General features: G+C 46.4%; 1 protein-coding gene across 1 annotated transcript; it reads right to left on the bottom strand.

Annotated features, from left to right (window-relative positions):
• Nucleotides 1-821: 821 nt before the first annotated feature.
• epha2a (eph receptor A2 a) lies at nt 822-12,977 on the bottom strand. Its single transcript, XM_028998063.1, has 17 exons — nt 12,867-12,977; nt 12,070-12,137; nt 11,314-11,980; nt 6,506-6,661; nt 6,091-6,423; nt 5,406-5,533; nt 5,108-5,285; nt 4,922-5,024; nt 4,670-4,731; nt 3,857-3,982; nt 3,596-3,784; nt 3,327-3,388; nt 3,006-3,215; nt 2,710-2,859; nt 2,382-2,575; nt 2,017-2,172; nt 822-1,909 (listed from the first exon to the last, which is right to left on the bottom strand). Exons 1-17 carry the CDS (start codon nt 12,949-12,951, stop codon nt 1,801-1,803), a joined length of 2,976 nt encoding a protein of 991 aa, XP_028853896.1. The 5' UTR covers nt 12,952-12,977; the 3' UTR covers nt 822-1,800.
• Nucleotides 12,978-13,189: the final 212 nt, after the last annotated feature.

Raw genomic sequence — 13,189 nt, 5'->3', positions numbered from 1 at the left:
AACAAAAAAAGATGAAATAACTGAAAACATGTTTTATATTCTAGTTTCTTCAAAATAGCCGCCCTTTGCCCTGATTACTGCTTTGTACACTCTTGGCATTCTCTCGATGAGCTTCAAGAGGTCGTCACCTGAAATGCTTTTCCAACAGTCTTGAAGGAGTTCCCAGAGGTGTTTAGCACTTGTTGGCCCCTTTACCTTCACTCTGCGGTCCAGCTCACCCCAAACCATCTGGATTGGGTTCAGGTCCGGTGACTGTGGAGACCAGGTCTCCACTTTTTGTTAAGTACATAACTCCACATGTGTTCATTCATAGTTTTGATTCCTTCAGTGAGAATCTCCCAACGTAAATGGTCATGAAAATAAAGAAAACACATTGAATGAGAAGGTGTGTCATAACATTTGGCCTGTACTGTATATCAAATATTAAATCTCAAATCTTCTATAAAAATACAATAGAAAGGACAAGTATTTAATATGCACACTTTAACAATGACTTTTGGGATCAATGGGCTGGAGTTTGATAAAGCTAAAATGTTGTATATTTGGTAATGAAGTAATGTTGTCTAGAGTAACTGAACATTTATTTCACTCCATGTTTCTAATAGTGACAACTGAATGTTGTCACTGAATGGCAAAATAATTCATTATTAAATTGTGCATATAAAATATAAATTTTCTAATACTAAATGTGTATTGATTATTTTGGTCAAGAAAGATAATTTGGTGGTGAAACAGAAATGGTGTGTCTGCAGGGTGGGATACGTCTGTCAAACCACTGATATTAATTGTAAAAAATTCTGGAATGAGCAGATAAGAAGACATTCGTTTAAAACTAAACGCTTTATTCAGGATTTAGCATACACAGCATTCACATGAGTCAAGTGTTTTTCATCAAGTAATAAATAAAAATAGAATAAATATTAAATATTTTCAAACAGCAGCATTTAGACATATTGTAGTGAACGTCTACATTTCTTCTTCAATAAATCACGATAAGCCACATAGAAAAGTGAACTGCGAGTTAACATCATATATAAAAAAAGTACTCCTGTCTCGCTGTCTTCTTGTCGGCAGTAGCCTGGACTACAATATCTGTATATTTACTCATCTTAGCAGACCCAGCCACTGGGGACGCACGGTCCCGAGCCCGGCTAAATGGATAGGGTTATGTCAGAAAGGGCATCTGGTGTAGAACCAGGTAAACTGTGTGGACGACCGGGCCAGCTGATCTGCTGTGGCGACCCCTAACCGCGAGAGGAAGAAGAAGTAGTCAATCTTAACGTCTTCTGAGGATTAAGAAAGTGCAGGTCGGACATTATGGCTTCATCTCTCGCTGCTGCTGCTGCTGCAGCCGCGCAGGCTGCCGGTTACTGTCAGAGGAACAGGCCTTCAGGCCTTTAGTGAAAAATCTCACCAAAGCTTCATTCTCCAAGTTCCTCTACAGTCTGCATCATGTCTAATTGCGCCTCATGTAGTAACAAGACAAAAAAACTATCGTGTAGGTCTGTCCTGTAAAGTCATATGCATACAGACAAGTGAAACTCTTATCAAGACTGGTCCCTTCTTTAAAAAAAAGTATATAATAGGCATAATAAAAGGTCTAAAAATAAATAAACAGGATATTGTAGAGAAAATGTCTTTTTTTTAAGATACAGTGTTCTTGAAAAGCTCTCTGGTTCTATGTAAGTGACCTTCCTGGGGTAAATGTGGTTCAGTTGAGGTGAACTGGAATGGACCGGGCAGGTCCAGGCCGGCCTGCCATAATATTTCCCATCAGTGCTTGGGGCATTGCGATTCAGCTCAAACTGCAAACACATCAGAGGGGCCACTCGGGTCCCGGAGCCCCAAGATGCTGTATGCAATCCTCTTCAGGTGACCTGGTACCAGCACCCCAATGTTCTTTAAGTCCCTGAAAGGAAAGACACAAATTAATGAATGCGTTCACAGATGATGTGGATTGTAAACTTTTTTTTTCTTTTGTATTTTAAACATTAATGTGTCACGAGTGTCACTTACTCTGGCTTTAAGCATAGCACTTGCTCCATGGTCACAATACCAGCCACAGCAAACGTCTCTTTGTACTGGCTCAGCTTCATGGAGCCCAGCCATTCCTCAACTGATCTGAAGGGGGCACCATCACTGCCACTGGTGCTGGGCAGTCGAATAGAAACACTAGAAAAAAAAGATAAAGTCAAAAACAGCTTTTTAATTTATTTACTTTATTTAAGGAAGGTCTCCTCCTCAACGCCTATTATCGTTCTAAACTGTAAAATACACAGCAAGAAAATATCCTGGATATTTACACCCGCCCCCCAAAAACACAACAGGTCCAAGAAAACGCACAACTTCCTCGGTTCTGCCTGTCAGTCGTGAGCTCTCACCATGGGTCAAAGCTGGCGATTGTGTTCAGGGACTCCGGATTCCGCAGCAGTTTGTCCAGCACGTTGACGATGTCGGTGAAGCGAGGCCGCTTGGTTCGGTCGTGCTGCCAGCACTGGAGCATCAACTGGTAGACGGCAGAAGGACAGTCCATTGGCGCAGGCAGCCGAAACGTCTCATTAATGGCCTTCATGACCTGAGAACGGGAAAAAAAAAAAAAAAAAAAAAAAAAAAAAAAAGAGGCGGCGGTCATTTCTACCCAATCATCACTGGCGACCAAGCTAGCAATATAAAACTAATTATAAAAATATTTATGAGAAGCATTCCTACCTCATGGTTGCTCATGTCCCAGTACGGCCTCTCTCCAAACGCCATGACCTCCCACATCACGATGCCAAAGCTCCACACGTCGCTGGCAGAGGTGAACTTCCTGTAGGCAATGGCCTCGGGAGCCGTCCAGCGGATGGGAATCTTCCCTCCCTGGGAGAGAAAAGCACCGAAAGAGGACAGTTTAGCCTTTTCCTCAATACACCAAAACAACGGATAGAGAAATATTGTTTCAATTAAGATTCCATATTAAATGGAATTATACTTCATAAGGCCTATTGGATGGCAGTAAATCTCACCGTGGTGGTGTAGGTGCCCTCAGGGTAGTCCTCCAGAACACGTGACAAGCCGAAGTCCGACACCTTGCACTCCAAGTTGGCGTTGACCAGGACATTGCGGGCGGCGAGGTCCCGGTGCACGTAGTTCATGTCGGAGAGGTACTTCATGCCAGCTGCGATGCCACTCAGCATGCCCACCAGCTGGTATGACGACAGCTCACCATCATGATCCTAGCAGATATGAGGAGGAGGCGTGTGAGTGTTAGCAGTTGGCAAGACGAACTGATGCAGACACTCAGATGACATTCAGGGGACACACGAACGTCCTGACGGAGCGCTCACCCTGAGGTAGATGTCCAGGGCTCCGTTCTCCATGTACTCGGTGATAATCATGGCAGGTTTGACTGAAGGGGGATCAGAAGGAACTGATAAATATACATCTCAACATTATCTCCACAATAGCATTACAGTACAAAAAAAAAACACTCGCTCACATATCTTTACGTTTTTCTGTGATTTTAGAATTAGTTTCCAATTCCAAGGTTGGGACCAAACGCCTGGCATCTAGTGTATGATTAGAAAATGGCGAACAAGTATTTAATGATTCGTACATTTTGTGACCACGCCCTCCAGACGGATGATGTTACGGTGGGTGAACTGGCCCATGATGCTGGCTTCGCTCAGGAAGTCCTGCCTCTGTTTCTCTGTGTAGCCTGGCTTCAGTGACTTTATCGCCACCGCCACCTCTCCTGCCCGTCCCGTCTTCTTCAGAACGCCTCGGAACACCTCCCCGAATTCACCTGCGCGTAAAAAGAAGTCAGCGCTCCGCCATGATGCGCTCACTGTACACCGGCCAAAGACCAACGTCTCACCTGCTCCAATGACCTTCTGCTTCGTGATGAGACCAGGATGGATCTCGCTGGTGAACTTCAAGACAGCCGTGTTGGGGTCTTCATATGTATGGGGGTCGACGTAGGACTTCAGGGGCTGAAGCTTCTCTGTAAAAAGATTCAAACGTTTTAGCTGTTCATGTTCAAAACATGTTTTGGAAGATTTGCCACTTTAGAACAACTATCTGAAAAGTTCAATATTCATAAGTCTAAATTTTTTGTTTCATCTTTACTCCAGCTGGTTCACTTCACGTCCCCCAGACTCAGTCTTGAAATGCAAAGCCAATCCTAAACATATAGATATGGATCCATCATGTGATCGATGTAAACAAGCCCCGGCCACATTGCTGCATATGTTTTGAACATGTCCTAAGCTGTATATGGATACCTTAAGCTGTACCTTAGATCTATTTTTGATACCTGGGAAACTGTGGCTCCAACTGACATATTCTGAGCAGACACGGTTTTAAAAGGACTGATTTTTGTTCTCTGTTGACTAGAAGGCTGATTCTTTATAGATGGAAGGACCATCATCCTCCAGCATTTGGCCACTGGATTAGAGAGGTCATGTGTCATATTGTTGGAGGATCTGTTGGGAAGTAATTTCCTCCAGCGTTGTAGGGGTGGGAGGGTGGGAATTTGATTTTTCTTTTTGTACTGTTCTGTACTGGTTAAAATTGTATATAAATATATATAATATTTATGGAACATGTTAGCTGGGGCTGGATCAGCATGGAACAGGGTGGAATTTTAAAGTAGCTTTAGTCGTGGTGTCTTGTTTCTTTTTGTTCTTACCTGAAGCTGAGCAAGTGAAGTAGTTGTCCTCGCAGCTCTGTCTGGAATGCAATTTGAGTTTCCTGTAAGGGAAAAGCGAGGAAAGTCATTCGTGTTTCATGTGTCCCCCACGATAAGATAAACTCCTTTCAAAGTCACACATTAACAGGGCATTAACACCACAGGGCGCCGGGTTATCAGGGAAAACTGACGAGAGCGAAGACCGTTGTTAGGTGTGACGATACAAACAGAAGGACGGGAGCCGTTGCGCACCTTTTGTGCAGAAATAAAACCGCCACGACGATGAGCAGCATGATGGCACCGCCGACGACGGCACCCATCACCACCATGGAGCTGCCGCTGCTCTGATATTCAGCTGTGGGACACAAGGAGAAGTTTTATTACTCTTGTCATTGATCAGAAGTTAATGGTAGAAGAATTACATGAACACCCACTCACCCACAGACGGGGTCTGAAACACGTATTCCTTGCTGTTGCTGCCCGGATGGCCGTCCTGGTTCAGAGTCTGAACCCGAAACAGGTACTTGGTGCCAGGGGACAGATCATTTATCTGAACTGAGTTCTTCTCTAAAACCAGCACTGTGTATGTGGTGACGTCCTGGTCACTTTTATCGTCCTGTAGAGGGAGACAAACAGAACGGCCAATTAGATGGGTGAAGGAGGGGTTACATCCCAGTGGGAGGGGCTAAGACATGCGTTACTATAGACGGATTATAACAAGTAGTTTACTACTAACTTTTCTGCGGTACATGAGTTCATAGCGGTAAGAGGAAGACGGAAGAACTTTGCGATCCAGGGCCCAGGTCAGGGACAGACTGGTAGGAGTCCGGTCTTCTACGTGAAGGGACGACACCACAGGTGGATCTGAGGATAATTAAAAATATATATTTTTACATGGCATTAGAAGGAACCAAAAACAAATGTGCCATAGTGGAGTTGTCCTCTCAAGGATATGAAATTACATTCAAAAAAGGACCATATATTTCCAGAAGTTTCAGTGAGTATGAATGGGCGGGGCATCATCTAATCAATATTAAGGAGATTAAGGAGAAAGAGTTTAAGTGATTAGTTGTTACAGGTGACGCACCACAGGACAGCACACAGTGAAACGTGTCCTCTGCTTTTAACCGTCACCCTTGGTGAGCAGTGGGCAGCTATGACAGGTGCCCGGGGAGCAGCGTGTGGGGACGGTGCTTTGCTCAGTGGCACCTCAGGCGATTCAGGATTCAAAACAGCAACTTTACAATTACTGGTCCGTTTCCTTAAACGCTTAGCCATCACTACACCGAGCCCCCATTAAGTCTTGTCATTTTCCAAGACAAGGCAATATGAGAACTCCTGGGACCGGACCAAATTATTGTTCCAAGACTTTAAGATACTTTTCTGGTCCATATATTAGCATTGTCAGATTCAAGCCTTACGTGCGCTGTGCAGTGTGGTGGTGATGCTGCTGGAGGCTCTCTGGGAACTGTACTGGGAGACTCCACTTTGGGCTTCCACCATGAAGGTGTAGTTGAGGTGGAGCTCCAGCTCGCTCACTGTGACTGTCGGGTCGCGCAGAGCGGCGGCGCCGGGCTCGAAGCGGACCTTCTCCCCGCACGGCGCGCACGCGGCACCGCTGCAATGCTCGCAGGAAACGCTGTAGGTGATGTCGCTGCGCCCACCGGTCAACAGAGGGGGGCGCCATGACAGCTGCAGTCTGCCGGCCGTGGACAGAGGGGTGGTGATGAGATCACGAGGTGCGCTGGGCGGGGCTGAAAGTAAGAACGACATGATCACTTCCATGCAGAGAATCAGTGAAAAGTGAAAATGACGAGGTATTCGTTTTGTACTGACCAGAGCAGGGGGTGGATGGAGAGTCGCTTTGCGACCTGAAGAAGCCCCCCAGGCACTCGCAGAAGGGGGCGCCGGGCTTGGAGCGCTGGGTGTTGGCAGGGCAGGGCTGGCAGGGCGCGCTCGACACAGCTGTCTTGAAGAAGCCCTCTTCGCACGCTGCGAATGACAGAAGGGAGCGGGGGCGGTGGTTTAGTCAGCGGTTCGGCTATTCATTACCGCAGTGGCACCCCGACATGACAATGACCCCCCCCTTCGCTGTGTGTGGTCAGCTTCACAGCTGCGACAATGGAACAATCCCCGAAACTATGCACGCACTTTACACATGATCCACACTTTACATGCGTCTAATAAATAAAGATAACTAATGACATACTACCTACTCATTTCAGCCCCATGTTTTTTAAAACATGGACATTTCTGTACTGGGAATTTTGGATTGATTGTCAATAATTTTCCAATATTTTTGGATAACTGAAGTGTGTTGGAATGTGGTACAGTAAAAAAAAAAAAAAAGATTAATATTTAGATGATATGTTTAGAATATATATTAGTTATATTTTAATATGAATGTATTATGTATATACTAGTTTTAACCTTCTGTTCCCATAAAGCACTATTAGCCATAAAACCTTTAACTTTTTAATTGCACACAAACACGTCATATGACCAAGAAAGCAGCAGTAATTTGAGAATGAAAAGCTGGGTGAATCGTACACATGTGAAAACAAATTCCCACAGGCACGGACACACCCTTGAGATATGAGCCCTTCATCGTACTTCTCGCCAGTCCCATTCATCTATATAAAAGCAAACAAAAGGCATCACACCCACAGGGCGAGCCTGGACATGCGAGGTAACTCAGTGCAAACAGGAAGTGAGAACTGCAAATTTGTGTGACCTTCCTGTCATCCTCCCTTCCTTCCTGTGTCGACTGAAGGGGGGTTAAAAAAAAAAAAAAAAAAAACCACCGGAGAGGGGAAGAGCCCAGCAGCAACCTCTTGACAGGAGTGACTGGAAACAGGAGGAACAGGGCTGGCGATGTGAGGAAGTGCATTTAGGAAGTAGGAAAGAATGTGGATGGGGGGTCCTGCTTTGACATCGTTACAGATGTAATGTGATGACAGCTACACCATCCTGACGAAGGCGATGCCAATCGCATTTGCCTCGGGGAGTCATTTTTCAGCTGCACCCTTGAGACTGGAATAAGTCGGAAAGGCGGGGGTGGGTCGGGGGTCGGGCTTCTCAGGCCCCAGCGACAGAAGCCCTCTCCTGGGACGGGGATTTGCGGGATAAATAGAGCCCAGAGAGGACAGCTTTCTTTCAGCGGAACAGAAAGCTCGCCTCAAACAAACAAACAGCAGGGGGGCTGTCGTAGGTTCGAGTGGAAATAAAACCCCGGACCCCCTAAACTCATCTGAGACCGAGATTGGACAAGTCGGCATGGAGTCCCCCGAACGGTTAAAAGGGCGGCCTCAACAGACTTGATTCTTATGCTAACTAAGATTTCGGTGCAACAGTTGGTCTTAACAAACACCCTGAGAGAAAAGTAGAGCGCTTTCAGCTTTTATGAACGTCGTGAAAAGAAAGTAATTTCTTTAGTGGTTTCATTCAAGCTCAAGACAATCTCTGTATAGTTAATCATTTTCTGATCACTGATAACACTGTTAATTACAGATAGAGGATTTCAGACTTTCATAAGCCAAATTTATTATTATACAACAAACTATTTTTCTATTTATATGTAATGAATATGGCAAATATAAATGTTTTCCTTATTGATTTCATAATTTATGAGCATTTCTTACTGCCAATAAAAATTAAAAAAAAGTTTAGCGACTGAATTCATTGGTTTTACTGTATTTTTTTAAAGCCTTTTAAAAGCAAAGTGCCGTGTGTATCGCCACCATTCCAAACTCGGGATAAAAGGGCAACGTGGTGAGGAAGTTCCTCCGTTTGCGGCGACGGTCCGCTTATGCCTTACCAGCGAGCAGCTGTGGCTGGCGTGGCTAAATTCAGCCAGGGCTGTTTCGCCGGTGGCGGACACAGTCATGGTGGGAATGTGCGGGAACGAGTGGGAGAGCGGGATGAATTCATGCCAGTTTCGACCTAATTCTGTCCACGGCTATTTTCAGGGACAGCTGTGCAGACCTTTTCCCGCTCATTAAAAAAAAAAAATCATATAAATCTGCTTTGTTGCGTGGGACTAAGTGCAATATACACATCAGATCACAAAAGACAATGTAAATAAAATACATCTAAAATGCATTTTAGTTGATATATATATATATATATCAACTAAAATGCATTTTAGATGTATTTTATTTACATTGTCTTTTGTGATCTGATATATATATATATATATATAATAAAATACCTCAGTAAGAAGTTTAATTACCACTACATTTGGTAATTTGCTACTTACTGGTAATTACACCTCTTTCTAAAGTTATATACTTAAACACACATTCTAAAGTTATTATGTCACTGTGTTTCCTGAAAGGATCACCTCAAACCAGTCTGGTCATATGCTTAATTTTCGCTTTTGTTTTTAGTTCTAGATGAAATTGCAGTAAGTTTATTATTCAGGTTTCGTGTTTAACTAGCTAATGTCTAGTTTTGTACGTATCCCATTAAACCAACCACTCAACATAACCAAGTCTTTCAGACTTTTTTTTTACAAGCACTTAAATGACTCAGAGGTCAACGTGCTGAATGGAAAGGTGCGCAGTACCAGGGAATCGTATATCACGCCCTGTTGATGTAACAGAGACCGGCTCGGACCGTGATGAAAAGACCCCGACCCCACCACCACAGTTCTCGCTGGCCGGCCGATCACAATGACACCAGCTAAGAGGACCAGGTGGCTTTAACCCCCCCAGAGATCAGAGGTCACTGGAAAAAAAAACATCTCGTTTTTGAGTTTGAATAACATAGTGAGGGGGAACATGAGCCTTACAAGTTAACTTACGGTTGCTCGAAACTCACGTTTGCTCTTTTTAAAACTTTGTTCATACCTCCTGGTACACTAAAAGGACTAACTAAAAGGATATAAAAAAAAATAATAAAAAATCTCGCCTGGCCAGCAATATATGAGATCATACTTTTTATTTTTGCTCATGAACACAATAGGGAGGTGGCATCCGCCGTCTTTTTTCCGGAACTTCCTGCCCGTGTCCAGTTTCCCCTTCAGGTGTTAGATCCTGTCTGTTCATCTGCCAAACGTTCATGAGATTCCTAAACCTGACCTTAATTCCTGCTGAAACAATTTTTTTTTAAAAACCTCCAAGGAATCTGCATCGGACGGATCAAGTTAGTCTGTGGGAAAGTGCGTGGTGTTTTAACGCTCCGAACGTGAAGGGACCACCAACACTCCTCTGGAAACTCCCTGCACTTTAAAAGATGGCTAACTCGCGTTGCAGGAAGCCAGGTGTGTCCCATCCACCACCCCACCCCCCACCCTCCCCTGTAATTTATGGTCCATAACCATGGCAACAGGCAAATAGACAACAGAGGTAATGCCCAGGTGACAGGTTTCCTGCACTCTCGAGTCATGACAGCTGTCTTAGTCATGGGAGTCGAGGCGGCGTGTGATGTCTGTGTGAAAATATCCCACCAGAACGCCTCCAACTGCCCACGCAGATTACAGAGCTCCTCATCTCGCATTCCTGCTGCCCCACACCCCCTGTCATTACCTTCCATCTTGTTTTAAGGGCGTGCGATCTGCGCCGCGTTGTGTAGCGAGAGCGCCGGAACTGGGCTTTCTGTTCAACACTAACTTAAAGGCTTTCTTTCTTTCTTTCTCTTTCTTTCTTTCTCTCTTTCTCTTGTTCTTTCAACTTATTGTTACACCCATGAAACTGAGAAGACCCTGGGACCGAACCCATAACAAACTTCACATGCCCAGCTTCCGCCACCCTCCACCTTTGGCCGAACATGACACCCCACATACGACACAGAGCGGAATTACAGAGTTGGCAGGTGACGGGGCGTGAAGGGAAGTGGAATTCGGTGTGATTCGCTCATTCTTCTCGGCTTGCTCATGCGTCAAGTAAACGGCTCGGCCTCTCTGGCGGACCACCGCCCGCTAACAACAGTAGAGGAGCGTTGGGTTTCATGGCTCACCTGGGCGATTCCCAGTGTAACGTGAACGGGGGGGGGGGGGGGGGGGGGGGGGACAGTTTGTGTGTAATAAACTCAAATGAAAGCGCGTGGTGGCTGGATGCCGGGTTAATACGGCATTAACATGCCTTGTGTACGTCTCAAATAACTGGACTTTCCTTACAGACTAGACTATTATTACCACACTTGATGGTGTGGCTTTTAAAAGCTCTTTTTACACCCGGGGACGTTTGAAGGGAACAAAATGTGAGAAAGTGAATGCACCCCGTGGGTGTTCCCAAGTGCTGTCGCCAAGCGGTATGAGGAGAAAGCAAAAAATTAAGAATAAAAGTTTTTGAAAAGTTGTACTTATGTTCTTTTTGTTTGGACCCTTAATAAATTTGCATCAAAGGCAAGGCAGTGTGCACGGAACATGCCCATTACGTACCAAACCGGACCTGAACATACTCGAGAGTAATTAAAAAACCTGCTACAATATATGCTGTATTTAGCGCCACCTACAGGCATTGCTTTTTGTCCAGACCCTGAATGTAAGATGACAAAACAAAAAAACTGTAATATATTCCGCCGGATCCATTAAAAACGTAATAAAATACATGCATGCTTTGCTTTTTGTAATAGAACTAGCGCATCTCAAATAACTAGACTTTCCTAAAAAAAAACATGCGCACACACACACACACACTCACCTTGGCAGATCTCTCCAAAGGCCTGGTAACCAGCTCCACACTGGCACTGTCCCACAGGCACCACCCACTCGCCCTCGGTGGTGCAGTACATACGAGGAGGGGGCGCCTGGTCGGGTGCCACGGCATTCTTCACGCACGTGCCCACCACCTCGGTGAGGGAGGCCTCCGTGATCTTCTCTGGAAACGTCACCAGGCTCTTCGTGGTGCTGGGGCAGGTGGTGTAAAAGACGCGCACCGAGATAAGCGCCACGCACGCCCCCGAGTCTTGGAAAGCCAGATAGAAGCCGCGACGGGACAGCGGGCCGACGGTCCGCGTCTCCACGTTCACACGCAGTGCGGCCTTTCCCCCGCTGCGGTCCACTGTCACCTCATCCGGCGCCACCGTGGCCACCTTGCGGAACTGGCCTTTTCGGAAGGTGGTGCCCACGTCGGAGTCCGTCTCTGCCAGGAACAGGCCGAAGGTCTCTCGGCACGATGGCGAGGCGCCGCCGAACGTGCCGCAGTCTCGCACTATGAAGCGGAGCTCCACCGAGATGCGGGACACGTCGGGCCGCCGCTGGATGAAGGTGGTGCGCAGCCAGTTGTCCTGTTCGGTGTCGCCGCCCACATTGCAAACGCTGTACGTGTACAGCAGGGACCCGTTGATGACCGTCTGGACAATTTCCCACTGCAGAAGGACGGAAGCAAATCGGAAGTCCAGGTTTAAGGTGAGGCCTAGCGAAGCGGACGGAAATCCGAGGGGACCGGGACACTTACCCCATCCTCACTGGGCGAGGGCAGCCATCCCAACTCTCCTCCGGAGGCCTTCATGTCTAAAAGTACATCTGGAAGAAAAGAAGCGAGCAGCGTTACAAACTGGTCCTACACGGGTCGTTATTACAGAGACTTTCCCGAAAATCCAACCAACGTGATGTAATCGTTTTTAAGCTGTTTAAAGAGACACGCAGAGCAACACCGACATTTTCAGCATTTACCAGACGCCCTTATCCAGACCAACTTACAATCAGTAGTTACAGGGACAGTCCCCCCCTGGAGCAATTTAGGGTTAAGTGTCTTGCTCAGGGACACGATGGTAGTAAGTGGGATTTGAACCTGGGTCTTCTGGTTCATAGGCGAGTGTGTTACCCACTAGGTTACTACCACCCCACACTGATGAGTTACTCCGAGTAACACAGACAGAGACGCTCAGAGTAACACTGACGGAGTTACTCAAACTAACACTGACGGAGATACGGAGTTACTCAGAGTAACACCGACAGAGACACGCAGAGAAACACTGACGGAGTTACTCAAACTAACACTGACGGAGATACGGAGTTACTCAGAGTAACACCGACAGAGACACGCAGAGTAACACTGACGGAGTTACTCAGAGTAACACACTTACATAGTGCGACGTTTGCTCTTTAAAAGCGCTTTTTAACACTCTTCCGGCGAGTGAGACAGCGACTGGGTGTCTAATGACATGTACGGGGCTGTCGCCACGCGGTGCGCGCAGCAAGCGACAATATATGACATTAAGAGTGGGTGAAGTTTTGAGAAGTTGTACTTACGTTCTTTCGTTCGGACGACAATAAATACGGCGTTAATAAATAATGCGGCGGAAGGGGCGAAGCGGAGAGCGCGGAACGTGGCCATTGGGGATAATTTCTTCGGCGCGTCTGGAACTCGGCTGGCGAGTCGCGCCTCGTGCGGGGACCGGAGCGCCGGAGGCCCCGCCCTCTGGAATGTGGGCGGAGCTGGGCGGGGCGGGGCGGGGCCAGCTGCGGCACCTGTGACTGAGCGGATGTTTGAGCCCGGGCCATTCACAAATATCATAAAGTTGCATCAGGAGGCTGTGTGTTCTTCTGTTTTACTTTTACTTTGACCTTGTCTA

The sequence above is a fragment of the Denticeps clupeoides genome, chromosome 12 (genome assembly GCF_900700375.1).
Source record: "Denticeps clupeoides chromosome 12, fDenClu1.1, whole genome shotgun sequence".
In the NCBI taxonomy this organism is placed as follows: Eukaryota; Metazoa; Chordata; class Actinopteri; order Clupeiformes; family Denticipitidae; genus Denticeps; species Denticeps clupeoides.
This window is presented reverse-complemented; position numbering and strand designations above follow the sequence as displayed.